The sequence below is a fragment of the Balaenoptera musculus genome, chromosome 9 (genome assembly GCF_009873245.2).
Source record: "Balaenoptera musculus isolate JJ_BM4_2016_0621 chromosome 9, mBalMus1.pri.v3, whole genome shotgun sequence".
NCBI lineage: Eukaryota > Metazoa > Chordata > Mammalia > Artiodactyla > Balaenopteridae > Balaenoptera > Balaenoptera musculus.
This window is the reverse complement of record NC_045793.1, coordinates 7,035,176-7,062,945: the sequence shown is the minus strand read 5'-3', so window position 1 is coordinate 7,062,945 and position 27,770 is coordinate 7,035,176. Positions and strand designations below refer to the sequence as shown.

At 57.6% G+C, this 27,770-nt stretch overlaps 1 protein-coding gene across 12 annotated transcripts; it reads left to right on the top strand.

Annotated features, from left to right (window-relative positions):
- KRBA1 (KRAB-A domain containing 1) lies at nt 1–27,769 on the top strand. Of its 12 annotated transcripts, none has more exons than XM_036863787.1 (18): nt 1–181; nt 8,236–8,344; nt 8,753–8,872; nt 9,552–9,686; nt 10,387–10,539; nt 11,254–11,385; nt 11,593–11,775; nt 12,651–12,806; nt 13,431–13,649; nt 14,134–14,307; nt 14,727–14,900; nt 16,812–16,964; nt 17,514–17,696; nt 18,502–18,708; nt 18,796–18,927; nt 19,860–19,964; nt 20,400–20,645; nt 22,201–27,769. In XM_036863787.1, exons 1-18 carry the CDS (start codon nt 170–172, stop codon nt 23,097–23,099), a joined length of 3,492 nt encoding a protein of 1,163 aa, XP_036719682.1. In that variant the 5' UTR covers nt 1–169; the 3' UTR covers nt 23,100–27,769. The 12 variants fall into 12 exon arrangements, with proteins under 12 accessions (XP_036719682.1, XP_036719679.1, XP_036719686.1 ...); XM_036863784.1 differs by having other exon boundaries at nt 8,218–8,344; nt 10,390–10,539; XM_036863791.1 differs by having other exon boundaries at nt 8,218–8,344; nt 13,502–13,649; nt 14,839–14,900.
- The last annotated feature ends 1 nt before the right edge of the window (nt 27,770 follows it).

Genomic DNA, 27,770 nt, shown 5'->3' with positions numbered 1-27,770 from the left:
GGATGCGACGCCCCACCCCCGCCCCTCCTCAACGGCCTGCGCGCTCGGCCCGGTTTCCTCCTGCGCCGCCCTAGGTCGCTGCCGCCGCCGAGGGTCGCGGCGCAGCCTGTGGGCGGGGAGCGGGTGCCCCCGGCCGTGCCGGAAGCCAGGAGCGGAGGCTGAGTCCGGGATGGCGCGCCAGGTAAGGCTAGCGCGGACGGCGCCGCGAGCCGGGACCCCGCCGCCAGTCGGCGAGAACAGACGGACGCCGCGGCGGGTCTGCTCCGCGCGGCGCTGTGCGTGCCTGGAGGGCGGGGGCGAGCCTGGGACCCGCCAACTTTGGCCGGGCGTGGAGGGAGTGCTGGTGCGCAGGATTTGGTGCGGAGAAGTCTAGGTCCCCGGACGCCCCCCTCCCTTCTCCCCGCCCCGCAGTGTACGCATTCTTGGAGTCTCTCTCCACCTTTGGAAACTCGTTCCTTTGGATTAAGCGTCACCCTCTCTTCTTGGCTTTTAATGATAAATTATACGGGGAGCGATGGGCACGAAGGCCTAAGGAGAATGAGTAAATCTGTTCACTTTCATTCTTGGTAGGATCCTGGACTCTGGGCGGGGGAGAGGGCATAGAACAAGGTACCAGGTTTTATCCATTAGGTGAGATGCGTAGGTCCGAGAGGTGGAGGGAGAGCCCCATCTGTCATAGTCTGGGACCAGTTTGGGCAAGTTGTGTGAAGGTGCTAGGAAACCTGATGGTACCAAAGGGGAGTTGCTGCACGTTCTGCTGGGTGGGCCCCTGGGGCCAGCTCTGTAATTGTGGTGGCTCATGAGCTTGGGCCAACCTCAGACAACCGTGGGCTCCATGGTTTGAGGGCGGGGGAGGGGGTGGTGGTGTTGGGAGAGTGGCTGGGGCAGTCTGTGGCCAGGCAGAGCAGCGCTGTGCCAGGACCTTGGCGACATGAATGCCCCACAAGCTCCTGGGAGAAAGGGAGAAGCCAAGCAGTTTGGATGCTGTGGGAACAAGGGCAGTCCCCTCTGCAGATCTGGCCGTGTAGTTAGGGAGCCCACGGACACCCCAGCTCAGATATGCCTGCTGGCCGCATGCTCAGGCCTCCTCGTACCATAGTTTCCTCTTCTATACAATGAGGGGTTGGAGCTTTTAGATCTCATGTTCTGGAGTGTGTCCTCCCACTGTGTAGCTTCATGGAGAAGGTGCCCAGGAGTGGCCTTGAGGAGTGGTAGGTCACAGAGGGAGAGGGACAGGGTCGGTCTCCTGTCTTCCTGTCCAGCGTGACTGCCAGATGCTCAGGCGTGGGAGCACAGCCCGCAGGTGGGGGCAGCAGGGTTCAGGATCTGATCTGGAAGCCCGAGTCTGAGCCTGAAACATGCTGGGAGAGCGGGTTTGCGCTGAGAAGGACCAGAAGGCCGTGTCTGTGGCCTGAGTGTTTGCACATCATGCTCGCCCCCTCCCTCTTCCGTGCGCGCGCACACACACACACACACCTCACTCTTCCTCTGCTTTTTCTGGGTAGGGGGAGACTACTGATGGAACCACCTACCCTGGCGACGGTCAATTCCCGTTCACGTTTTATAAGAACTTTGTCATACAAGAGTTTATCTTTTGGCTGAGGTGATGAATGACCTGGAAACCATCTCTTCCAGATGTCTAAAAGAGCTGGTATATTTAGCCAGGAGATAAAGAGGCACTCAAGGTCAGGAATGGTGTGTGTAAGAGCCCACTCTGTAGCTGGAGGTGGCCGGCTGCGACTTACAGGTGGACGTTAGGCAGACAGATTCGGCTGTAAGAATAGGAATCGTAACACTTATCGCGTCCCAGCATTTGTTCCAGGCACTTTTCCTATGTTAATTCATTTAATCTTCACAACATCCCTATGAGAGAGGTTTTTTGGGGTTTTTTAAATATTTATTTATTTATTTGGTTGCGCTGGGTCTTAGTTGCAGCTGGCGGGCTCCTTAGTTGTGGCTCGTGGGCTCCTTAGTTGCAGCACGTGGGCTCCTTCATTGTGGCATGCGAACTCCCAGTTGCGGCATGCATGTGGGATCTAGTTCCCCAGCCAGGTATCGAACCCGGTCCCCCTGCATTGGGAGCACGGAGTCCTATCCACTGAGCCACCAGGGAAGTCCCAAGAGAGGTTGTTTTGATCCCCGTTTTATAGACGAGTTTGCCGAGCCCTTAGCTAATATGAAGCAAAGCAGGGATTGGAATTCCAGCAGTCTGACTCCTGAGGTCAAGCCCAAAGCCCCACACTCTGCCCGTTCATGTTCCAGAACTTCTTGACTGACAGATCAGGCCACCGATGGGACTGTGGTGAGCCCTCCGTTGCTATAGGTGTTCAAGTAGAAATTGAAGAACCCCCCCTGTTGTGAGTGGAAGTTGGCACTAAATGTTCACTGCGCCTTAAAGGTGTACAGCAGTTGTCGGTGATTTCTAGTTCACAGACATGCTATGGTGGACAGCTGGCCCCTGGTGGGAGGAGAGGGTCCCATTCACCCGTGTAGTTTTCATTCCGGCAGGCCGGGCAGGTTCTGCCCAGTCTCCGGCCGTGACTGGACGGCAGCTCTCCCCTGGCCCTGTGATTCTAAACTTAGAATGTGTCAGAATCATCTGGGAAGCTTGAAAACGTCAATTTCTGGGCTCTGAAAGCACTAAACATAATCATGATTTAGTAGATCTAAGATGAGGTGAGAAAATCAGTCCTAATTAAAAGGAAATTCGGAAGTAAGTCATTTGAACCTAAAAGCCCTTCTGTTTTTTCAGATGTTAGGTAGTAAATAGCTTCTGATGGGAGAAGATAAGGACACAGAGTATTTTCACCCAGTTTGACAAACAGAGAAGCTGTCTGCTGACTTGAGCTGGCTCTGCAACAGAACTGCCACTTGGCTGTGCTGCCTTACTCTCCCCACGTCCTGCTCCAGCCAGGGCCATGCCGTCTGGACTCTGCCATTATCAGTGGCTACAGGATCATTTATTTTTACCCAAGACCCTACCCCTCCCCTCCATCACCCCCTTGAAAACCTTGTTAAAAGTTCAGCTTTTATTAAGAGGTTACTGAGAATGAGAATTTGTTTGTTACAGATACTCCCATAATCTATCACTACAAACTGTACTGGGTAATAATGATTTTCTAAAAAGTGGATGTTTGGGACTTCCCTGGCAGTCCAGTGGTTAAGACTCTGTGCTTCCAATGCAGGGGACGTGGGTTCGATCCCTGGTCTGGAAACTAAGATCCCGCATGCCGCAAGGTGTGGCCAAAAAAAATAAAAGTGGATGTTTGATGCTTGGTTTGTTAAGGTTTACTGATCTTCTGATAGGTTATAGTCACAGTCAAGCACAGTCTAGGGTCCTCGGCTTGGCCCCTGGCTGTCTGCCTGCTCATGCTGCATCACCCCTCCGTGCTTTGGAACCTTCCCCCCAAGCCCAGGATAAAGTGCCTGAGCAGCTGCCCGCGTAGGGCCATCCTGTCAACCAAAGGAGAGACCTGAAGTGCTCGGAAGTGTGTAGGGATCGCCCCTCTGCTGGTGATTAGGCCCCCTGTGTGTGACTTCTCACTTAGCATCCGAGTGGGTGTTAGAGGGAGGGACAGAGATGGATGGAGCTGAGAGGCTGGCTGGGGTCTCGCGCACCTGGTCCACATATAAAATGTGGCATGTTGGGGAAAGTGTACAGGCAGAGAAGGTGCCACGACCCCAGCTCTCGTCTCCAGATAAGGAGGTGTTGAGGCCGTGTCCGTTCTCAGCGTGGCTGGTGTCCCCTAGAGAGGGCCGGGGGAGGGGCCTCATTAGAAAGGCAGGCCCTCTGCAGCTCGGTAGCTGGGATCAGCGTGTTCTTCCCTTGAGCTAAGGGACCTGCAGAGCCAGCCCTGCGTGGAGCTGCCAGGAGGTGGAGAAGACGTAGCCTGGAAGCCCACCTTGGCTCTCCTTACCGGCCTCCTATAAAATGGGCGTGTGTTTTGGGTGGCATTTTTGTTTTGCAGCTGCAGAGCCTGGTGTCGGTCAGTGCATCCCCCCCCACCTTATAGTTCTCAGGGGGATCAATGTACACTAACCAGACTCACAAAGGACAGAGAGATAAATCAGAATATGCCAGTTCCTTAACTTACGGTGAAAAATAGAGCTGACAATCAAACTGGAACTATATGGTGGCCGATTAAGTGTTTGACCACCTAACGTGAAATCTGCATGGGAAGCCCAGGGTTAACGGAGTCCGAGCACAGAGGTTTGCTGAATAAGCTGGCATCGTGGATGACCTGAAGCATCCGTCTCCCTTAGGAAGAGCCCTGCGGTGCAGGACAGAGACTCTTGTCACCTGGGCAAGGCCAGGAAGCCCAGACAGATTCTGGAGCCCCCAGTGCCCTTCTCTAGGCATGGTCCATGGTGACAGTGCCGCAGTGTTGGTGCCTCTCCCTTCGGGCAGCAGTGACCTGGTTCCAGCCCCTCCGCCTGCCCTCCAGCCTCCCTGACAGGTCCAAAGGCCAGGACCTGGGGCTTCCAAACTCCCTGCCATCGCTGGGCCCCCTCCAGGTGGCTGATCTTTCCCCCAGGGCTTGGTTTGACTCGTTTCCAGGTTCTGGGGACACTTACTCTTCTCTAGCGCATTGGTCGTAGTGGGAGTTTAACACGTATTTGAGTGTCTAAGGGAAAAGAGAGTGAAGTAATTGTAACTCCTTGACCCTCTCCTGCCCCCTCCCCACTTTTCCTTGGCTGTGGTGGTGAGAGAGTGGGACTACCGATAGGGGGTTCCAACCTTTTTGATTCTGTGACCCTCTTTCTTAATGTTGAAAACTTAGTACCTTAGAATTTAGCCTCTCCATGTATTTTAAAATAAATTCAGTATTACCTTTAAAGGACACACATGTGTTCATCACAACAGCGTCTGTAAACGTGTGCACCCAGCCCACTGGCAGTGTTTGTGGCCATTCAGCCCCTGGGCCTGCCGAGACAAGTCTGAGCCTCCCGAACATTGACAAAATATTAACCAGTAGTCGATCTAAAGGAGAAATAGAGAATTTTATTCACGCCAACCTGAGGATTATAACCCGGGAGACAGTCTTTCAGAAAACTCTGCGGACTGTTGCACTTGTTAGAGGTCGAAGGCACAGTTATGTACACTCTAGAGACAAAGGATCATTTGTCAGAATGACACACTGACATTTTACATAAAGTTCACCAAAGGTACACAGCCCAGATCTACACGTACAGTAGGTCACCATGACCCCATACAGAATTAGGAAAAGAATGAAGAAGGAAAAAACGCATTGATCTTTATGGTTGAGCAGACATTCCTGCCTTTGAGCAGGTCTGCTTAACGTATGATGTAGATGTATGATGTAGACGCCCATTGCACGTTAGGGGGGCCCAGTACCGGCAGGGAGAATGTTACGCTTAAGCTTCCTTGTTCTGCCTTAAAAACAAATTTTATGCCATCACGGTCCACAGAGCAGACAGGGACTCCCTAACCAAAGTGTCTCCCTGCTCCACCAGCCCCAGGGTTCCCGAGCCTGGCTGGGATTCGGACTCTGGGAGGGGGAGAAGGAAAAAGAGGAGCAGAGACGAACAGAGGACAGAGCGAGGCAGGGGGGCTGTGGATGCCAGGAGGGAGGCGCGAGTGGAAACAGCGGGGGACGAGGCTGCAAAGCTAGGGCCAGACTGGGTCGTGAGGCCTCCCTGCCAGATGTGCCGGGGGGACACCCTCTGGGCCCTCACAGTGCTCGTGTCCTGTTGGGAAGTGCAATGGGGCCCTGTGTCGGGGTCCCTGAGATCACCCCAGGGTCAGTGATTTGCTAGGAGGACTCCTGGGACCCGTCGTACAGTTGTATTCACAACTATGTGATTCATTACAGCCAGAGGACACAGTCACGATCGGCCGAGGGGAAAGGCACGGGGGCAGAGTCCCGAGGGAGCAGGAGACGCTTCGGCGTCCTCTCCTGGTGGAGTCACACAGGTCGTACTCAGTTCTTCCAGCCATGAGTTGTGACAACCGGTGTGAAATATTCTCTCCCAGGGAAGCTCACTAGAGACTCAGCACCCAGGGTTTTCACTGGGGGCAGGCCACGTAGGCACCCTTCTCCTGGCATGTACTGAAATCCCAGAGTCCCAGAAGGAAAGCAGTGTTCAGCATAAACCACACTGTTTGTACAAACAGTCTGGGCCCAGCAACCCATCCTTATCAGTCAGGAAACCGTGGGAACCTCCCAAAATCCAAGTTCCCCAGCACCAGCCTCAGGCCAGCCTCGCAGGCAAGCCTTTCTCGGGACAGCAGTGTCAGGCCTGCTCTTCCATACGGACCTGAACGTCGGCTACGATCTATCTGTCCAGAAGGCCAGGAAGAGATGGGGGTGGCTCTTTGAGAGATGTTTCGGAGGGCGTCTGAGCGTATTCCCGAGAGGAGGTGCCCATACCCGGCCAGAGGGGCAGAGGTTAGTTCAGGAGAGCCCGCTGCCCTGCTGAGCGGCTGTCCGGTGGTCAGAATGCACAGGGGGCCGAGGAGGAAGAGACTGCGGTGTCTGACCACTTGTGGGCCTTCAGACTCTGGACCAAAGGCAGGTAGCCCGTGGAGAGGCTGCCTCCAGCCGGGTGTGTCCTCGTGGTGCCAGTGGTCAGCGGGAGACAGGCAGAGTAGGGAGCAGATGCCGTTGGTGACAATGACAAGGCCACGGTTGGTAGTGGTGACGGTTTTTAAATTTATTTATTTATTTATGTCCATGTTAGGTCTTCATTGCTGCGTGCGGGCTTTCTCTAGTTGTGGTGAGTGGGGGCTACTCTCGCTGCAGTGTGCAGGCTTCTCATTGCGGTGGCTTCTCTTGTTGCGGAGCACGGACTCTAGGCGCGTGGGCTTCAGTAGTTGTGGCGCGTGGGCTTCTGTAGTTGTGGCTCGCGGGCTCTAGAGCACAAGCTCAGTAGTTGTGGCGCACGGGCTTAGTTGCTCCACGGCATGTGGCATCTTCCTGGACCAGGGCTCAAACTTGTGTCCCCTGTGTTGGCAGGCGGATTTTTTTTTTTTTTTTTTAAAGATAGTAGTCATCTTTTCTTTTTTAAATTTATTTATTTATTTATTTATTTTTGGCTGTGTTGGGTCTTCGTTTCTGTGTGAGGGCTTTCTCTGGTTGCGGCGAGCGGGGGCCACTCTTCATCGCAGTGCGCGGGCCGCTCAGTATCGCGGTCTCTCTTGTTGCGGAGCAGGGGCTCCAGATGCGCAGGCTCAGTAGTTGTGGCTCACGGGCCCAGTTGCTCAGCGGCATGTGGGATCTTCCCAGACCAGGGCTCTCGAACCCGTGTCCCCTGCATTGGCAGGCGGATTCTCAACCACTGCACCACCAGGGAAGCCCGGCAGGCAGATTCTTAACCACTGCGCCACCAGGGAAGTCCCGCAGCGATGGTTTTTAAAATCACTGACTTGAGTTGATGAAACAAGGCAGTAGATTATCTTTGCTTTATTAGGAGTGTCTTCATTTTATTTAATAATTTTTTTCTTACAGATAAATAGTTTAGCATTTGTGCCTAAGCCAGAAGGACCCTTCCCGTAATTTATATTCTGCTTAATATAAATATAAACTTTGTGCTTAAGTTTGCATGAAGTTAATTTTTGCTGTAATTTAAAATTCATGCCTACTAGATGCTGGTCATCTTCTAGGGTCTTGCGGGCATTTTAAAGCCCACTTAATGACTATTTTTAAAGAAATTAGGACAAAATGTTTCTTTAATCTTATGAAGCCTGCTCCAAAGGCTCTGTGGGAGGATCCTGCCTCACCTCTTCCAGCTTCTGGTGGCCCTGGGCATTCCTTGGCTTGTGACTGCATCACTCCAACCTCTGTCTCCATTGTCACATGTACTTTTCCTGCCTGTGGGTCTGTCTCTGTTCCTCTTCTTTTAAGGACACCAGTCATATTGGATTAAGGACCTGCCTTATTCCATTATGACCTCATCTTAACTAATTACATCTGCAGCAACCCTATTTTCAAATAAGGCCACATTCTCAGGTACTGGGGTGAAGACGTCGGCGTATCTTTTGGGGGACACAGTTGACCCCCGTCACTGTCTCTTGAGCAGATTCCCATTGCCCCTTGGCCCGTTCCCGTGTGTCAGGCGCCCTCCCCATGCTCTCTGTCACTGCTCCCCCGTCTCTGGTGTCCAGCTGGAGCCACAGGCTGCGTCACCAAGCTGAGGGTGACTAGGCTGGCCTTGCTGGGAGGGAACCAGCCAACTCCCCTGAGACTGTGCCCACAGGTGTCCATGGCCTTCCAGGACCTGGCCGTGCGGTTCTCCGAGGACGAGTGGAGGCTGCTGGGGGAGGGGCAGAGGGCGCTCTACCTGGACGTGATGCAGGAGAACTACGAGACGCTGGCCTCCCTGGGTGAGGAGCAGGCAGGAGCTGGCTGACGGGTGGACGGGAGGCCGGGTCAGCACCACGCGGGCCCTGAGTCGCTCTGGACCCCGGGACCCACCGGGCCTTGGGCTTTGTCTACACAATGAGGTGGCGTCGAGAGCCTTGCGCCGAGCTGGGGGCCTCGCGGGTCTTTTATGCTCTTGTTTCTGTGGACTGTACTAGGGTGCTGGGTGTGATTCAGTGGGGGCCCTAAAAAACTGGCGAAACAGCACTGGTCCCCGAGGTTCTGACGGGCCCTGGGGTTTGGGTGGTCATATGGACACACACGTGCACAGGTGCATGGACTGCAGGTGCCTGGGCTGCTGGCGTGATCGCGTGTGGGAGGGCGGACGGCGGCTTCCGCTCCCGGGGGACTGTCCCTCTTTTCCTCCCCAGGGACAGTGGAGCTGCTGCCCCTCTCTGCCTTCCTGTCTCCCTCGGAGCCTGGAGGAGCCACAGGGGGCAGGAGCTGTGCTGGTGATGGGCCGGAGCCTCCTCGGGGAGGAGGGCCCCTGGGTGAGTAATCTTGGCAGGCGAGGGCAGGCCCTTTTGGGGTCCTGGTCCTCCTGGGTAGGCTAGGCCCAGGTGGACTCACTCGTGTCCTTCCCACGTGTCCTCAGCCCCTGGCTCTGTTCCTTCCGGGACGCTGGGACCTCAACCCTCCCCACCTCGCCACACCGACCCCTCTGTGACCTTTCACCCCTCACCCCTCTGGGCCAGGAGCCTGGTACACTGTTGCCCATCGCATGAAGTGCTCAGAAGAAAGCTGGGGTCACCCTTGGAGAGTTGTCCCCCCTTAGGCCCCCTTCCCGCCACCACCCGTGCAGAGCCAGCCTGCAGCCCCTGAAGGTCCAGAGACTTTGGGCGGTGGATGTGGTCCAGGGGGTGCCAGGAAAGGCAGGGGCCCAGATAGTGGCAGGGCACGGGGAGGCAGCCCTCCTTGGCGGTCCCCTCGGAGGAGTAACAGGGAACGAGCGACAGGAGCTCAGTTACCCGTGGTCCCCAGCGTCCTGCTCCTGGCTGTGCCGTGGGCAGGTCGCCTGCCCTGAGCCCAGGTCCTCTTTGTCTATGGACACGGGTCTCTCCTTTGCTGCCCCTCACGTGGTGGGAGGATTACATGAGACGCAGCGTGACGCCGCAAGCAGCAGCATGAGTGCCGAGCTAATGCGGGGGGTTCCCTGTGGCCTCTCGGCAGGAGGAGCCCCCCAGCACAGCCTGCACCTCAGCGCCCTGGTGCAGCTGGTGAAGGAGATCCCAGAGTTCCTGTTCGGGGAAGTCAGCCCTGAGAGCGGAGGAGCCAGCCTGGACGGGGAGGGGGCGAGCCCCAAGGGTGAGTCGACAGCAGGCGGTCCCTCTGCATCCCACAGACAAGTTCAAGCTGTGGGCAGCGCTGTGCGCCTGCCCAGCCCCTGCCCGGCCCTGGGTGGAGTCGCCCCACTGCCCAGCCCCTGCCCGGCCCTGGGTGGAGTCGCCCCACTGCCCACCCCTTGCCCGGCCCTGGGTGGAGTCGCCCCACTGCATGAACCCGGGTGGCGTGCCTGTCCTCTGAGAGCGCGTGGATCGTGGTGAGACAGCAGCTTCTGACTCTTCTCTAGTGGCTCCACCTGGCTTCATCCATGCCCTTGGGGCCCCCGTCGTGGTGTGCCCTGCGTGGTGGGCGAGGCCGGCCCTGTTCTGTAGATGAGTGGCCAGGCCCCACCAGCCTGCACTCTTCCCGCCTCACCAGACTCTCCCTCCTTCCCTGAGCTCTGCTCGCCACGCACTCTCACCTCCTCAGGGGTCTGTCCCCAGCAGCCCCAGCCCGTAGGGTTCCTTTGAGTCCGCTCAGCTGATGGTCGGGTGAGAAGGATCTTATCAGAACAAGACCTCGACTGTGAATCTACGTGTCAGAGCCCAGGGATGACAGGGCAGAGGTTACTGACGTCCTGGTCATTGTTAGTGGAACATGGCAGGGAAGGGCCAGGATGGGACAATGGTGGGGGCATTTTACCTCCTGCCGGGCTTAATTCCAGTGTCCCGCCCCCCAACAGCAGCTGTGATGGGGGACACTTGCCCTCTCCAAGGCTTGCTCGGCTGCCTTCCGGACACACCTGTCGGCCGGCCTGGCCTGGCCGCCATGCCCAGCGGCGGCTCATCCAGCAGCCCGCCCAGAGCCAGGGGGCAGGGGAGCCCCCTCCCCATCAGTGAGTATGACCCAGCACGGGGGCCCCGGGGAGCAGGCCTAGTGCTGGGCCTCTGCCCGCGGACCGGCGAAGATGCGGGATGCTCGGCCCCACTCGCGGGGTGCTGTGTGCGGCGTGCCTGTGGCTCCGGCCCTGACTCTCAGAGCTCCTCGCCAGGGCAGCGTTAATCGTCGGGGAGGGCAAGGTGGCCACTGGAATTTCTCTGGGTCTCATTTTATTTTAAAATTTTTGCAAATTATACATTTGTCTGAATATCTGTTTTTATCTGAAACATTTCAAATTAATATGGCATAAAATTGGCACTCCTGAAAAACATACCCCATTTAGCCTATAGTTTCAGGTGTCACCTGGCACCTTTGCCACGTGCCCAGCTTTGAGAAACATATGTACAAGGCTTGGTCCTGCGTGTTGAGGCTGTGGGCATGACCTGCTGAGCCAAAGTCAGAGGCTGGGGTTGGGGGAGGGTCCGGAGTGAACAGTCTTGTGTTTACATTTACACCGGAAGGAAACAGGGAGAGACCCCACCTTCCCCAGGATGGACTCTGGAACAAGCCCGCGGGAGCTGGCTCTGCCGCAAATCCACGTTCCCAGGACTTGGCTGCCCCTCAGGGATTTAGAGCCTGGAGAGGCCTGTCCTCTCGGGGGACCAGATCCTGGGTGACTTCTCAGGGTCAGGAGCTGGGGCTAGAGAGGCCTTGCTGTCTCCTGCAACAGAAGCTGCTGACATGCCAAGGCCTGTGGAGGAGGAAAGCCCAGGAGCCCCCAGCGAGGAGCCTAGCCCTCCCACCTGTAGCCCCGGCAGGTGGAAGAGCCACAGGACTCAGGAGAGAGGGACCACGGGGGCAGGTGAGGGGCTGGCTTTCCTGAGGGCGGGGCCTGCGCCGGAGCTGAGCAGGTGGGAAAAGGGAGGCATCGTGTGGCTCCCACCTCAGCCTCCCGACAGCCTTACGTGGCGGTCAGACGTCGTCCCCATTCTCACGGGTGGGAAATCTGACCCCTGAAGGTCCCACAGCTGCCGCATTCAGGGCTGCCCTGAGCGTGCTGGCCTTGCAGGAGCTGCAGGAATCTCTCCTGGGAACAGCCCCTTGCAAGGCCTCATCAACTGCTTGAAGGAAATCCTCGAGCCCGGGCCCCAGCACCCCGAGCGGCCCCTGAGCTTACTGCCGCCCGTCCCCAGCCTGGGTGCGTCCCCGCTGACCGGAGCAGAGCCGCGGCCTGGGAGCCCGCCCGGGGCAGGTGAGTCTCTGCGGACCCGTCTCCTCGCGCCAAGGTTTCTGAGCCCGCAGAAAGCTCGAATTGCCCTTTGATAGATCCTTGTCTATAAATATAACATCCTCCCTAAGGATCATTGCCAACTTGGCCGTTCCAGTATCATTAGTGTCACATTTCTGGAGCCAGATGGCTGTCTTAGGGGAACAGCATTGGTCAGCTGGTATAAGAAAACTCAGAAACAGACTTTGCCCTGGATTCTTTGGGTTCTTTACTCGTCCTAATATGGGACACCTGAGGAGGAGATGATGAGTGAGTGTCACTTCATGTTGACACGAAGTGGGATGCTTGCGGTGGGCTTGGGGGAGCAGGGTGACGTGGTGGGGGCAGGAGCCCCAGCCCTGGACCCTGACGCCTGTTAGCCGGGCAGACTGTGAGAGGCTCCTCGAGGCCTTGAGCCTTGGTTTCCAGTCTGTAAAAGGGGATAATTGTCCCCACCTCAGAGGGCTGTTGTGAGGCTTAGGTACACGCTGTGTGTGTGTGTAAAAATCTTGGGCCTCCTCAAGTTAAGTTCTGTTCAGGGCCCAGAGAACCATCTACAAGTAGCAACCCAGCCCGCCCACCTCCTTCGTTTGTACTCAGAGTAGCACCATATGCTCTGCCCGTAGGGTGCATTTCCACGTCCTCCTTTCATCCATCCAGTTCTGGGAGGTGTGTAGACAGGCATTTTTAAACCAAGCACTAAGAAGACAGTGGCCTGTGCAAAGCTGAGTGAGTTATAAGAAGACCTGCATCTCCAGATTTCTGGCCTTGGACCTTTTAACTGAATTCCTCTTTTGGTTGGTTGTCACCGAGACTGTAGTCACCGATTCAGGGGGAACATGTGTTCCTTTTTTTTGTAGTGAAGACAGAGACAGCCTCAGGGGATTGTCCCCTCCAGGGTCTGCTGAACTGTCTGAAGGAGATCCCAGAGGCCCGGGACAAGCAACCCAGCCCCTCAGGAGCAAGGGACCCACGGCTGCAGGAGGACCCAGGGGCCTGGAAAAGGAATTCTGGAGGTAAGGGCCACTGGCTGGGCAGGGAGGCCCCTGGACGTCAACCGTTGCCTTTCTCCGCTCCAAGCAGGGCAGTAGGTGACCCTCCACAGCCAGACACCCGGGCGCACACATCAGTGTGTCTGTTGGAGTAGCCAGACGTCGGGGATCATGCTGTAAAAGGGCGTAGGCATGTAGGAGGTGCAGCAATGCGGTAACATTCCAGATTGGCTCTTACAGTAGGAGCTGAGGGTTCCAGAAGGAAGGAGGGGATGGTTGGGAGGGAGAGAGACGGAAAATAGGAGGCATAGCTCCAGGCAGCAGACACGCCGGGTATCATTTTGACGAGGGGATTCTTGTCACGTTCGCATGGGCTCACCACTGGTCATCAGCGTCCCAGAACTTTGAGAAAGTCGATCTGAGATGGTCGTGCCGCCCTTGAAGGCAGGACCCTGGCTCGGTGCTGCCTGGGGGGGGTGCTGCATGGCATCACCCCTCAGCAGAAATCTCTGGAGGCGGGGGTGGGACTGGGTCCGTCTGCTGATGATTGAGCAGCGACGACCTTGGAGCTGAGACGGCTGTGGAGGCCGGGGGGCCTTGGATGCCCCGTCCTAACGCTATGAAGGCCTCATGAGGGGCTTCCCACAGGGCTCCGCCCCCTCCAGACGCCTCCCCCCGGGCCTGGGCCTGGAGCTGGCAGCGTGCTCTCTGCAGTGAAGGTGGAGGACGGCTGGGCCCAGGGGCCCCCAGAGCCCGCATCCTGTCAGCTCAGCAAGCGGACCCACGGCCCTTCTGCCGCGGGCAGCCCCGGGGACAGTGGAGGCACCGCCTGGGTCCGAGTGCCCAGCTGGGGCTCTGCAGCTCGAGGTGAGGCCTGGGCTTGTCTGCTCGAGTCTTCCCAGGTGGGGTTCTCAGCGCCCCCAACAAGGTTCTGCCAGCCCGCAGGGGCCTGGGCACTTGCCTGTCTCTTGGGCGGAGAGGCGTCCACCTGGCCGTCCTTCTCAGGCAGTTAATCCCTTCCCTTAATCCCCGTCCTCCTTAACCCAGGCCCTTGCCCAGGAAGCCTTCCATTGTAAGGACCGTGGTCTTGCAGAGAATTCCCAACTGTCGGGAAGCTGGCCCCTACGTGTGCTCTCCCAGCCCTGCCCTGGGCCTGGTACAGCTGGCGTCGCTTCCCCAGATTGGGGAGCAGAAAGCAGATCAGAGCCCGCACAGAAGGGCGTCCTGCCTGGCAGGCTCCCACGCCTGGTACAGGACTCGCCACCCCTGCGGAAGGCAGGCCAGGCAGCCAGCCGGGGCTGGGCCGGGGGGATGGGCCAGAGATGGTGATGGGGCATCTCCCCTGTCCCAGCCGGCAGCGCCTCGAGCTCACCCCTGGAAGCCCTGGAGGCCTGTCTGAGGGGCATCCCCCTGAGTGGGTCGTTACCTTCCCAGCCGCCGGCCAGCTCTTGGTCCCGGAGCCCCCAGCCAGGAGACCCTGGGTCTCAGAGGCCCGAGCTGCAGCGCCTCGAATCACACAGCAAAGGTAGACTGCGTCATGGGCTCGGCGTGGCGTTTGTCCTTGTGCACAGAACGGGGGATGCCAAGGACACCGTCAGGTCCCCCCTCCTCATCCCAGGCCTCAGGGGTGCAGCCCTTCTCCCCCAGCCCCCTCTCATGCCTACCCCCAAACAGCCCCTGCATTTGGTGGAAGCCAGTTAAACTCTTCTGCCCACTGTCTCCACTGAGAGGTTCACTTACCCTCTAGGCTCACAAGACCAGTGGTTGGGTTTATGTGGGTTAACGTGCTACGGGATTTTAATCAGCGCCATGAGTGCCCTAACCTAAGGGGAGATCCCAGTGGGAGAGGCGTTGGGCAGGTCTGGGCGCCCATCCACAGCCAGGGCCCAGGGGACCTCTTCTCCTGTGGTTTTCCCGTGACGCCAGCTGTGCTGTTTCCCGCAGAGGTGGTCTTGGGGCCTCTTCCGGCTCTGGGCCTGCAGGGCTGCACGAGAGAGAGCCCTGCCCTCCCTGCAGGCTCCCAAGGCACCCGCACCAGCTTCTCTTCGTCCAGCAGCGTTGACGGGGACCTGGATTTCCAGAGCCCTGAGGGCAGCCAGGGGCATCGGCCTGGAAAAGGTGAGCTGGCCGGCCTGAGACTGGGAGTGGATTCTGGGGACGGACGGGAGGCCCCCCCCTGCCCACCGCCATGTGTCCGGCCCAACCAAGTCAGGCCATCGTGCCCGGTGCCGGCAGCAGAGCGGGGGTGCCGTGGCGGGAGCAGACGCAGGGCCTGTTTTGAGGGACAGGGGTCTCTTTTAGTGACTTGGCTCAGAAGGGGCAGGACGACATCTAAGATGTCTTAAAAAGTAAAAAGATCTCCTTGAACATCAAATTCTTCCTTATCCCAGCCACGAAGAAGTCAGTGTCTGTCATATCCACTGACTTTCCAACTTCAGGAAAAATGTCGTGAGGTTTGTGTGAAACCACCTTAGAGGGTGTGTTTGGCGGCTGCGCGTCGGGGTACCTCCTCGTGGAGGCCTCCATGTGAGCTGTCCCCTCTTTGGGACCTTGCAGGACTGGACCTTTTTCTCCACCTGAATAATCCCCGTGCTCTCCGTCTGCCTTGTCCGTGGACACCCGGTCCCCGGGGCTCTCCTCTGTGTTTTGGCCTCACCCACTGTCAGTGGAAAGGCCTGGAGCTGCACCCAGCTGGGGCCATCGGGCCGGCCTGGGGCCTCCGGGGTCCCTGGGCCTGGGTCCCTGCACCTGCCACGGGTCAGCCCCTTGGGTGGGGGGGCTTTTACCTCCCAACATGCAGCCGAATTTTCTTTTTAATTTTTAGTTCTTAGTAGGTAATAGATCGTTCAGTCTTGCTTAAAAGCTACGGAAGGTTGCGGAGGAAGGGTGCGGAGGAAGGGTGGCGTCTGCCCCCCTCTGCTGCCCTGTGGTGCTGAGCCACCCGCTGCTGTGACTTCCGGGGACGCCGCGTGTGGCCCGGCATCCTGCGCGCCGCTTCTCCACCGTGCTTTCTGTCTTCATGCTTCCCTTTGGCGTCTTCCCACATTTGGTCTTGGCATCCTCAGTGCTGTGCTGCCCCCTCCTCTCTTCCCTGCAGCTGCGCGGTGGGCTGCGGTCGGGACCAGGACATTCCTTCTCGAGCATCCTCTATCAACAGACCTGTTTTCCTAAGTCACCCAAACGGCAGGCGATTTCACGCCGCCTTGTAGAGCTTCCAGCCCAGCTCCCCAGCTCCCCAGCTCCCCGTGTTGCCCCAGAACTCAGCAGCGTCTGTGGGGAAAGCTGTGTGTGGGGTTCCTCTCGTGACTTTGCAATTCCAGCCTCACGGCGGCCTGAAGCTCTGGCAGTTTCTCTTTTCTCCTGCTCTGCCTGGCCCAGCATCAGCAAACGCCTTCAGGAAAGAGCATGGCTGAGATGACAGCTGACCCAGGAAGGGCCTTTTCTAGAATTTCCGTCCAGGGACTTCCCTGGCGGTCCAGTGGTTAGGACTCCGCACTTCCATTGCCAGGGGCGCGGGTTCAGTCAGTGGTCAGGGAACTAAGATCCCACATGCTGCATGGCACAGCCAAAAAAAAAAGAAAAAGAATTTCAGTCCATCTAGTTCCTATTGTATCCACAGCTCTGTCACTAGAAATACGATTTTGGCAATTTGGTTTTTTCCCAAGTTGAAAGGCATTAGTGTTGTCCTTCTTAACCTGCTCCATCCTTGGCCTTTCCCTCTTTGAGTAGCGAAGGCAGCCTGACGACGTTCCAGCCTCAGGGCCCATCTCCCCCACCACAGCCCGCTGACCGGTTTCTGTGTAGGCGGCCGAGCTGGGGAGGCCTCTCCCAGGACCGCTGGGAGGCAGGAGTGACGGGTTTGGGGCCAGGTACCCCCCGCCGGGTGCCCTGAGCCGGCGTGACCGGCCTCGGGCTCTGCGCCTCCTCCAGTAGCTCCGGCTGCACTGGACACAGGGCACAGGCGAGGCTCCTGGGGTTCACAGGACCGAGCTCTGACCAGCCAAGACCGCGAGTGTTGGGTTTTCACAGGAAGCCCCGTGGGAAGCTCCCCGCTCCAGGGCCTGGAGAACTGCCTCAGAGAGATACCCGCACCTGGGCCGCAGCCCACCTGGTCCTGCTTCTTGGCAGGGCACAGGGGGCCATGGAGAGTGGAGCCCAAGAACTGGACGGCAGGCATGGAAGGTAAAGCGCTGCCCGGCATCTGAAGGATCTTGAGACTTCTGGAAGGTTCCCTGGCAGCCTTCCAGAGCAGCTGGAGGCCAGTGCCAGGGACCACCCTGGGCGCTGCCTCCCCAGAAGCTCGTGGGCCCCCATCCCGGCCTGAGACGAGATGATGTCCTGGAAACGGCCTGGGCAGAGGCTTGGCGGCAGTGAGGCGGGACGGGACACCCAGCCCCACTGCTGCTGCTCCGAATCCGGGCCTGAGCCGGGGCCTTGGCCGCAGAGTGTCTGTATCCTGGCTGTTGGCCCCACGTGCCTTGGCGTCCAGCACGGCCGCTGAGCTGTGGGGCTGCCGGGAGTCTGGGTAGCTGGGTCGGGGCATAAGGAGATCCTGGAGGATTCGGGGGGCTCCCGGGAGCGTCTGCCGGGCTGTGGTATGGCCCGCTCCAGGAGCTTGTGAGCCCGAGAATCCAACGTGACAGAAGTTGTTCTCTGTCCAGTGACTTCCTGGCCTCGGTGCCAACGCGGGGCCCCCGGGCTGACAGGCCTCTTGGCTTCTCATTGAAACAGGACTGAGGGGCGAGGCCTGTGAGCCAGCCCACCTGGGACAGCGAGGGGGTGACGTGCCCACCAGGAGCCTCCGCCTGGCCAGCCCACAGGCACTTGCCTCTGGCACCATCCCTGCCTGCCACCAGCGAGGCCGCAAGGACCCCGGGGCCGCCAGGCCAGGGCCGTGGACGTGGCTCCCAGGTGGTGAGCTGCCTCTGCCCCGGGACTTGCTGACATGTTTCCCTCCCGATACAGCATTTGATGAGGGAACAGATTTCCCCTTCCCTCTGTATTCCTCTGTTCCTTCCTTATCTCACCCATTCTGGACTGCCAGCTGGAGTGTGTATACACTTCCCAAAGACTGCTGTCTGGAGCACCCCGAGGTGTGCTGAAAAGAACTGGGGAGAGCACTGCTTTTATCCAGACATTGGGTTTCTCTGGGGGAAAGACTGGTTGTTTCCGTTATTGTACTAGTTGCCTGGGGGTGGAGGCGTGAGTCGTACTGCTGCAGCTGCAGCGTAGTTGAACTCACAGCAGAGTTCCTTCCTAGACTTGCTGAAGTGGGCTGGTAGGGTCTGACTCACTTGAATAAGTACAGTATTTCTAATACTCCCACCAGGCAAGAAAGAGCTGGTTTGGGAGGGCCTCCTGTGGACAGAACTGAATCTCTCCTCAGGCTGCTGGTCCTGAGTGGGTGCGAGTAGGAGGGGCCGCCTGGCTTATAAGACCCAGAGCCTGGCTGGAACCAGACTGCTCATGGCTTCCAGGGTCTTGAGACTTCTGGAAGGGTCCCCGGTGGCCTTTCCAGAGTGACTGGGGCCGGGCCAGGCTCTGGCTTTGCATCTCTCCACCTCCCATGGCCAGAGAGGAAGCTGTCCAGGGCCCACCAGAGCTTGTATGGGGCTGAGCTGAAAAAGGACCAGCTCCACGAGCCCGCCCACTGGGGCAGAGGCCTCCTGCCTGGCATCGGGCTGATGGACAGCGGGCTCCTTTATTGCCATTTGCCCAGGGCCAGCCACCAAGCCCTCCCCACTCCACTGCCTGGAGAACTCTCTGAAAGGGATTCTGCCCGGGGGGCCCTTGCGCTTCGCCTGCCTGGCCGACCCTGTCCCGGGCCCCAGCCCCAGCCCCAGCCCCAGCTCCAGCTCCAGCATCAGCAGCTCGGAAGGAGAAGACCCACGGCTGGAGCCTGAGCTCTGGCAGCCCCTCCTGCAGGGTGAGCTTGTTGGGGAGAGGAGGGGAGAGCCGGGAGCCCCGCCCCAGGGTGCAGGCACCGCCCTGACCCCGGCTTTGTTTGTGACAGAGAGGGACCGCCTTCCCAGCTGCAAGGGCCTTGGCCCTCCTTCCCCACGCCCTGGCGGCCCTCACCCTGGCAGCAGCCCTGGTGAAGGCCGGAGAAGAGGCGAGACCGGGGACCACCGTGGTCTCAGTGCAGGTGAGCCTGGGGTCTCCTGAGAAGGGGGCATGTCCCCCAGGAGGGCCAAGGGTCCAGAGACTGGGTTCTCTGAGTCCCGCCCGTCACTTTGCCAGACTTTTGCCAGAAAGTTCTCTACTTTTGTCACGCTTGAGTTCCCCGTAGGCTCAGCTGTGTCCAAGAGAGAAGGCGGGGATATTGAGGCACATGGGGCCCCAGGAGTGTTAAATGAGTGTGTTTAATTGGAAAGCCTGACGGTAAAGTTGAGAGAGATATATATATATTTTTTAAATATGTGTATATAATATATGCACATTACACACACTTAATAACGTATGTACGTGTGTATACACTTTTGTGTCGGTCCCAGTATATCGATAGTGAAGCTCTCAGCTAGGAACACCTGGGGCCCTCACCCCAGCTCGTATTACTCGTAGCGGGCCAGCCCCACACACTGGAGCCCCACTGGAGCTAGTGTTGTGTGCTGTAGGACGCACTTCGGCAGAAGCCATCAGGGAACTTGGAGGCACAGGATGTATTACTTGCAGGTCGTGGAGGTTACGTGGCGCGCCCACTGGCGAGGTGTGGGGGAGAGAGAGTGCGCAGACCTGACTGTGTTTTTATTAGGGTGGAGGGTAGGGTATCTAGGGTTTGGCAGGTTCACTCTTTATTGGCTTATTTAAAGCATAAGCGTGGAATTGGGGCCCAAGAAGGGAGAAGTAGGGTCATTCAAGTGGTCACTGATCCAGGTCACCCAGATCTGGGGGGCTGCCTGCTTCCTTACCTGGTTGTGTTGCCAGTAGCTTTGGCAGTAAACAGAAACAGTGTCACAAGTGAGATCCCTCCACCTGGGGAACTAAGCGGTTGTCCCGTCGGGAAAGCTGGAAACGGCTGCCTGCTACTCCAGGCCTCCTCAGTTCTCAGTCCGAGCCTGACCCAGTGTTCGCTCCCAGCAGGAAAAGCAGAAGAGAAGGTGGGAGGCCGGTCCCATCCGCCCTGGACAGAAGTGTGCTTGGAGAGCCTGGGCCTGCCTGGCCCCCTGGGCAGCGCCGGAGGAGGTAGGGATGGGTGGGGTGCAGGGTCGGGGAAGGGGGCTCCCCCCGCACTCAGGCCGGCGGCTCCGCCCACCGCTTGGCCTCTGCACAAGCCCCGCTGTACCCACATTCCTCACCACCCGTGGACCTGTCGGAAAACAGCAGAGGGGGCCAGGCGTGGACCCACAGGGCCTCCAGCAGGTCTCCGGAGGGGCCTCACTGGGGGTGGGACCTGCAGCCACGGCCCTCTCCACCTGCTCTCCAGCCCCCACCTACTGGGAGAGCCAGAGGCATCATGCCGGAGCCGCAGAGGACTCCGGAAGTAATCCGGGCCACCCTCGTCCCGTGTGCCCTGGTGCCCAGAGATGGGCTTCCTGATGAGCCGAGTATATCCCTCTTGCATCTCGTTTAACCAGTATTTGAAAGTTGAAAGTTTGGTTGTTTCGGGTTCTTTTTTAGGGCGTGTCCAAATATCCCCGGTCAGAGTGGCTCTGGGAAAACGATGTGTATCCACACCCCAAGTGCTCTGTGCTCTTCCTGCGGGGGCAGCTGTGGGTCCCTGCCCTGCCTCTCAGCCGGGGAAAAGGTCGGGCTCTGGGCCCTGCCAGCCTCCTGGGTCAGCCTGCGGGCCCCTGTCCTGGAATCCGACGGCTGGTGAAGAGTCCAGGGGCCTGGGGCCCGGAGACGGAAGCCCAGGTGTTACAGGTGAGCTGGTGGCTTCCCCGCCCCCTCGAGTGTCGGGAGCCCTGCAAGCACGGGGCTGGCGGGGGCTCAGCGTCTGCACGGCCACCCACCCTCTTTCCCCGCTGCTCAGCTCACTGTGGCAGGGTGGGCCAGCCAGACCCCCGGGCTCACAGCCTGGGAAAGGCTTTTTCATAACAGCCTTCCAGGCTCATTTGGGTCACAGGCAGGAAGAGTCTCACATTGAACTCACTTGAGCTTGCTTATTTCATTTCAGGGTTTTCCTACAGGAATAGTTGGCTGTTTCATAAAAGTATGCAGACCCTTTTTAGAGGCAAAACAGAAATTGAGACTTTCCCCAGAATAGATGCATCCAGAATCAAAGTTCGGGGTTTGAGGCGACTTCAGAGGACAGAGGGGGAAACAGGCGCAGTAGTGAGTGGCCTGGCAGGGGCGTCCCCAGAGATGTGGTTCTGCGTCACCCGACCCCGAGGAAGCTCTTCCCTACACCACGTCAGAGACCGGCCTCGGGAGGGCAGGGCTCGGTCCCTGCTCCGCTCTGGGACGTGCACCCAGATCTTCACCCTTGGAGCCTGCAGTGGGGGCTCCGTCATATCGGGGGCCTGGCGTTCCTGCAGGCGCAGCTGCTTTATCAGGGGCGCTGAGCTGGCCTGAGGCCGGCAGCCCCGCTGCTGCGCCTCGGGTAGAAGGACACCTAGGCCAGCAGCACTATTGCTGGCCCTTAGCCGAGATCCTTCCTGAAGCACGTGGCCGGGCATCGTTTGGGTCCTTGGGCTCCAGTCTCCACTTTTTCTGTTTGAAGCTCTGGGGTCCTGAGAAGTGCGGGCCGGAGCCGGGCTGGGGACTCAGACGTGGCCGGAGAGCAGGTCTGTCCTGCGGCTCCGGGTGGTAACGGGGCTTCCTTATGAGGCTTGCCTCGGGTGGAGACCAGTTCCAAGGGAACTTAGGGTGAAGGAGCAGGTGATTTTTTTTTTAAAGTAACTTAAGACTTAAAGTCCTATGTCTGTAACTTCTGAAAAGGGAGGGTACAGGTCAGGAGGGGGTGGGGACGCTTGTGGTTTGCTGGTGACCAGTAGCACTGGGCGCTGATACAGCCCCCTGGTCACCCCACTAGAAACACCTGGGACCCAGGCTGGACTGGCCCTCCTGGGCCCTCTCCAGATGCTGCCCACGGCCTTGGCCTCATGCCTTCTGCGGCTTCTCCAGGCCCTGCCCACTGACTCCCAAGGGCAGAGTTAGGCACTCGGGACACCAGTAGGGCCCAAAGGTGGCATAGAGAACCCACCTTTTCCTAGAAGACGGGAAGGCCACTGTCCTAAGCGAGCTTGGTTACCATGGAGACCCGGGCTGTGATTTATCCTGCCCCTGAATCTGGGGAACAGCCATCCATAATTCCCCAGCCTGAGTCACTAGGATCCTGCCTGTCCGAAGCACGGCCGAAGCCCGTCCAAAGCCCGGCCTTAGCGGGGCAGGATGAGATACTAGCTGAAGGGACCCTGGGGGGAGAGAAGGTCCTGACGCTTCGAGGACCCTCACCCGCGTACCGCTCTGGTTTCAGACAGGACCCACCCGAGGCCCCTTCCCGGAGATCCGCCTGGGCCTCCCCCTGGAGCCGCCATCCCTAGGGCTTTGCCGCGCGCCTCCCCGCGGCCACCGTGCCCCTGCGGGAGTTCCCTGCAGCACGAGCTCCGCAGCCTCGGTGCCGCCCTCTCGGAGAAGCTGGATCGGCTGGCCGGGGCCCTGGCCGGCCTGGCTCAGGAAGTGGCCGCCGTGAGAACCCAGGTGGATCGGCTGAGGCGGCGCCCGCGGGGCCCGGGGCCAAAGGGCCTCCTCCGGGGCCCTCGCTGGACCGGTGGCCCTGCTCACAGACACCCTCCCTACTGGAGGTACAAGGGCCCCCGCAGGCCGAGACCGAAGATCTTGCGGGGCCAAGTGGAAGGCTGCAGGGCCGGCGACTCCCCAGGCCTGGCCAGCGCGCGGCCCCGCCTGGTGCCTCAGCTGCCCCCAGACGTGCCCCTGGCAGAGGCTTCCGGGCCCAGCTCTGGCCTTTCCCCACAGCCTCTCTCCTCGGCATGCAGCAGCCCCGCTGTGCTGACCGCGTGTCACCCCCTCGGATGCCCGGAGGGCCACCGGAGCCCCCCGCCCCCTTCACTGCCTGCTGCCCCACCCCCCCAGGTGGCCGCCAGTGCAGGAGCAGAGCCTCGGGCTGCAGCAGCGGCACCGCCCAGGACCCTAAAGTGGCCCAAGGATCCGAGCTGCCTGTTGGCGGGGCTCCAGAGAGCCCTTGAGGGGGAGCTGTGGGGTGGGGAGCACAGGGACCCCGGGTGGGGGCCCCCTAGCCGCCGTCTTACTGGGCTGCGTCCTGCCGAGGATGCCCCACCCCTGGCCGCCTCTTCTGGGGGCCGGCCGCCCCCCTCGGCCCCCTGCAGCCGAACCTTCCCCGTGTCTGGACTGTGAGGGGGCCGGGAGTGTGCCCTTGGCCTGACCGCCCCGGACTCCAGGATGCCCGATGCTCAGGGAGGTGCGTTCCCCAGCCACGCCTTTGGCTTTCTTGACTCAGGTTTGTTTAAATGTCGCTTCCCCTCCGGCCCTTCCCCGCTGGAACTGCCGGCGCCGGCAGGGGGTGGTACGCGTACGCGCGCGTGCACGCCACGTTGCCGGGGCGCTGCGAGCCGCTGCGGGGGCGCCACGCTGGAGAGGCCCTCTTCCCACCTGCCGTCCTGACCTCAGCGCCGAGAAGCCGTGGCTGTCCTCTTCCTGGCGGATGGGGGCTTAGCTTTCATTTGGGGCAGAACTCCGCCCCCTGGCCTAAGCGGGATATACCTGTGTGGATTCTAAAATTACCGACCCTGGTTGGTAAGGAAAAGGCCCATGGCTCCTACAGAAAGGAGCCCAGAGGGGCCACACCAGGGCGTGGCTGATGGGTTGTTACCAGCACTGGGGACAAGCCTGCCCTGCCAGAGCCTCCAGAGAATCCGCAACCCCCCTCCGCGGATGGGGGCGGAATTCGCACACGACTCCCTGGGAAAGAGCAGCACACGTGTCGTCTTCCTGGGGCCGCAGTAACAGTACTACAGGCCGGGCGCCCTGAACAACACACGCTTATATCCCCAGGGCTCTGGAGGCCAGGTGTCCAAGGTCGAGGTGTTGGCAGAGTTGGTTCCTTCTGAGGCTGTTCGAGGCCCCTCTCCGTGGCCGATCGCTGACCGTCCTCGTGTTCACAGGGTGCTGTTCCTGAACTCATGCCTCAAATGTCCCTTTCGTCTGAGGACACCATCCTCATGCCCTCACTGTAACATATTCACTTCTGTAAAGACCTTGCCTCCAGCTAAGATCACGTTCTGTGGTGCTGGGGTTAGGACTCCAATATACGAACCAGGTGGGAGGAGTGCACACTCCAACCCCTAACACACGTGAGGGGCTGAGCTAAACTTGGGTTCCTCGTGGGGGAAGAAGGCATGACCGGGGTCACTAGATCTGCTTTCGCGGCGGCCACCAGCCTGCCCTGGGCCCCGCCCCTCAGGTGGCACTTGGTGTAGCACGGGGAACGGCCTGCCTGTCTGCTGCATTGCCCTCCCCAGGGTCAGATCTTTTCTCCCCATCTTTCCCCGCCCGAGTTCTTACTTGATTTGAGGAATCCTCGGGATGGTCTGTGCACACATGTCGTCCGGGAAGGCCCTGTGGTGTGGTTAGCTGTGCTGTCAGGGAACCTGGGTGCAGCGCTGAGGCCCAAGCCGACTCGGGGTCCAGAGCGGCTGTAGCCACGATGGGTGCTTAAGGGGGGCCTTGTGGCTGCTGCACCCAGTGCGTCCCTAAAATCAGGGTCTTTGGGGACACACGCCACGCCTGGCCTGCGCTTCTTGCTGCCCCTGTGGAAGGAGCAGGCCACTCGTGCTGGCGGCGGGGTGTCCGGCAGACAGACCATCGAAGGGGTGTTAGAACATTTCCAGGACTAGAGTAAGTCCCAAGATGACTGTCTCGGAAGCTAGTGTTCGTCAGATCATGTAAGTAGGATGTAAGAGACAGTCTTCACGGTTAGCCATACTTGATGGAGAATAAGGAACAGAAAAGTTCTAGGCTTAGGCTTTCCACTCAGGAAGGTGAGTCCAGCTCGTTCCCAGGCTGTGCAGGAGCGATGCTGGGCCCGTTTCAGAGCCAGTAGGAAGGGTCTGACGGCCTGGCGGGGAGAGGGGGGTCGGTTGCTGCTGGCGAGGGGCCCCGGCCCCGCGGAGGAGGCCTCCGCCCATCCACCTGCCCATCCGCCTGTGCGGCTTCCCCTCCGTGCGCCCTTCTCAGCGGGAACGGGGCGGGGCGCGCCGTCCTCCTCTGCGTGACCCTTGAAGGTTCGGTTCTGTGGGCTTTACAAATATCAGCCTGCACGTCAACACACGAGGGAGCACACGGGCCAGAGGGCGGGAGGAGCGGTAGCTCCGGGCTGCGCGGGCCTCCTGCTGCCGCTGGCGGGGAGCGCGCGGCGGCTGCGGCCCAGGCCGGGGGCTCCGGGCCCACCTGGACCCTGTGGGAAAGTGCAAGTCCTTTCTCAAGAATGTAGAAAACGAGTAATAAAATGAATGGTGAGGCACTCCTTGGTCTGCAGCCACATTCGTCCCCCAGGTCCACTGCCTGCCACGTGGACAAAACCCTTTATTAACTGAAAAGCCTTCTAGAATCTGATTTGGTGAGCAATCTGTGTGCAGTTTAGGAGTTTGGTCCTGTGTCCATCTCCAGCTACTTCGTGAGGAAATGGGGTCACTCTGGTGGGAGAAACCGAGGGGCCTTTGGAACTCAGGAATTCCCGGGGTCTGGAGATGGGGGCAGAGAACCTTCGCTCCCACGGAGCTCCCTCATGTCAGGGTCCGCGGCGTCCCATCTGCCCCGCCAGCGCAAGGCCACTGTGAGGCAGGAAGGTGGGAAGGTCCCGCCTCAGCCTGTCGGCATCGGAGCGGGCTCCCCACAGCCCAGTAGAAGGGGGGCCGCCGTGGAGGTGAAGGGGTGCGGGGGCCACAGTCGCCTGCCTGAGACGCCCCATGACGTCACCGCTCTCTGCGGAAGGAGCTCGGCGCACGGGCAGACCAGGCTTGCTCTAGACCTTGTGTCCTTGTGTTTTACATGTGGCTTCTGTAAACAGCCTACGGTCGGATTTTGTCTTTTAATCCAGCCTGACAAATTTTGTCCTTTACTCAGAGCCCTTAATCCATTTATGTGCAAAATGATGGCTGATACATTGAGATTTGAATACAGCATCTTATTTTGTGCTTACGTTTGTCTCACTTGGTGGTGGGGAGTTCCGTCTTTCCTGCCACCTTTTGTACTGACAGTGTTGTGGGTTTTGTTTGTTTTCAGTAATTCCATTTTCCCCTCAACCAGCCTCAACATTTAAAGAAGTAAAAGGGAAGACATCCAAATTTACAGCTGTATTTGGGAAGTTTTAGCATAGTTTTTAAGAAATAGATAGGCCAAATCAGGAAGGATATGGAAGATTTTTTGAACAAGCCAATTAACAAAATTGGCTCGATTGATGACTATCTAGAACACTGCCCCACAGGACTACAGAATATTCATTCTTTTCAGGCATACACAGAACATTTACAAGAACTGACCCTATACTAAGCCCTAAGTGTAAACAATTTTAAAGTATTCAAATTAACTGAATATGTTTTCTGACCATTACTTCAGCTTTTAAGCTAGAAGCAAATAACAAGAAATGAGAAATTCATATACATATATATATAAATAAATAAGAATTGTGCTCCTAAATAACCTGTGTGTCAATGAAGAAATCATAAGAAATATTTTGAACTGCACTATAAGAAGTACGGCATATCAAAACTTGTAGGATAAAGCTAAATCAGTGCTTAGAAATGGGTAGGAATAAGTGAGCGTTGCAAAAAAAAAAAGGCTGAGAATTTACAAGGAGGTACAATAGGACAACAAAGAAATCCCCCAAACGTTAAGGCATGTAAACATAAGAGTAGAAATTACTGAAATAGCATACGCATAATAGATACAATCAAGAAAGCCAAAAATTGTGGTTTAACAAACCTAACAAACTTGACCAGTTTGTGGTGTGATTCATCACTGAAAAAAGAAGGCACAAATCACCAATGTCAGGAATGAAAAGGTGACATCCCTACAGAGATGCTGCTACAGACCGTATGAAGATAAAAAGATACTTCAAACTTTGCCAAAAATTTGAAAACTCAGACAACTCCCACAAGAATACAACTTGACAAAACAGACTCAAGAAGAAATAGAACACCTGACTAGTCCCATGACATTGGAAAAATTGCATCAGTGATCAAACATCTTCCCACAAAACTACAGACCTAGAAGTCTTCTCTGATAAATTCTACCTCATTTAAGGAGAAGGTAATTTCACTAATACACAAAGTATTCCAAAGAACAGAAAAATGTAGAATACTCTGACTCATTTGTGAGACTAGCATAACCCTGAAACCAAAATTTGAGAAGAACGGTACAAGAGAAGAAAGTCACAGGCTAATCTCCAAAAATGTTCAAAGAAGCAAAAATCTTAAAGTATTATCAAACAATGCAGCAGTTTATAAAAAGAAAAAAACATCATGACTGAGTTGGTTTTATTGCAGAGATTCACAGATGGTTTTAACATTTGGAAATCACTAGTGGTAACACGCCATCATAATAAAGGAGAAAGATCATCTCAGTAGCTGCATAAAGATCATCTGATAAGAGCCAACATCCGTAAATACTCTAAGTAAACTGGGATGAGAAAGGACATTGCTTAATTTGATAAAGATTATCTACCAAAAAAAAAAAAAGGCTTACGGTAAACATAATACTTAATGATGACATATTGAACAATTAAAGGAGGCCGACTTCCACACTGTAATTCAGCACTGCAGTGGATGTCCTAGGCAGAACAGTGAGCAAGGAAGATGCAGATTTGAAGATCAGAAAAGGAACACAGGAGTCATTACTCACAGGTGATATGACTATATATATAGACAATTGAAAACATCTATAGATAACCTATTAATGGGAGAGTTTATAAATGTCTAAAGGCCAATATATCAGAGTAAGTTTGTATTTTCATTATACCAACAACGGCAGTTAAAAAATAAAAAAACTGGGGGGACTTCCCTGGTGCAC

Bases quoted from the DNA above. Each gene is read 5' to 3' on its own strand.
- KRBA1 (XM_036863783.1), top strand. The intron at 8,873-9,551 runs GTGAGTAATCTT...GCCTCTCGGCAG, and splicing joins TCGGGGAGGAGGGCCCCTGG to GAGGAGCCCCCCAGCACAGC. The intron at 18,928-19,859 runs GTGAGCCTGGGG...GTTCGCTCCCAG, and splicing joins CCACCGTGGTCTCAGTGCAG to CAGGAAAAGCAGAAGAGAAG.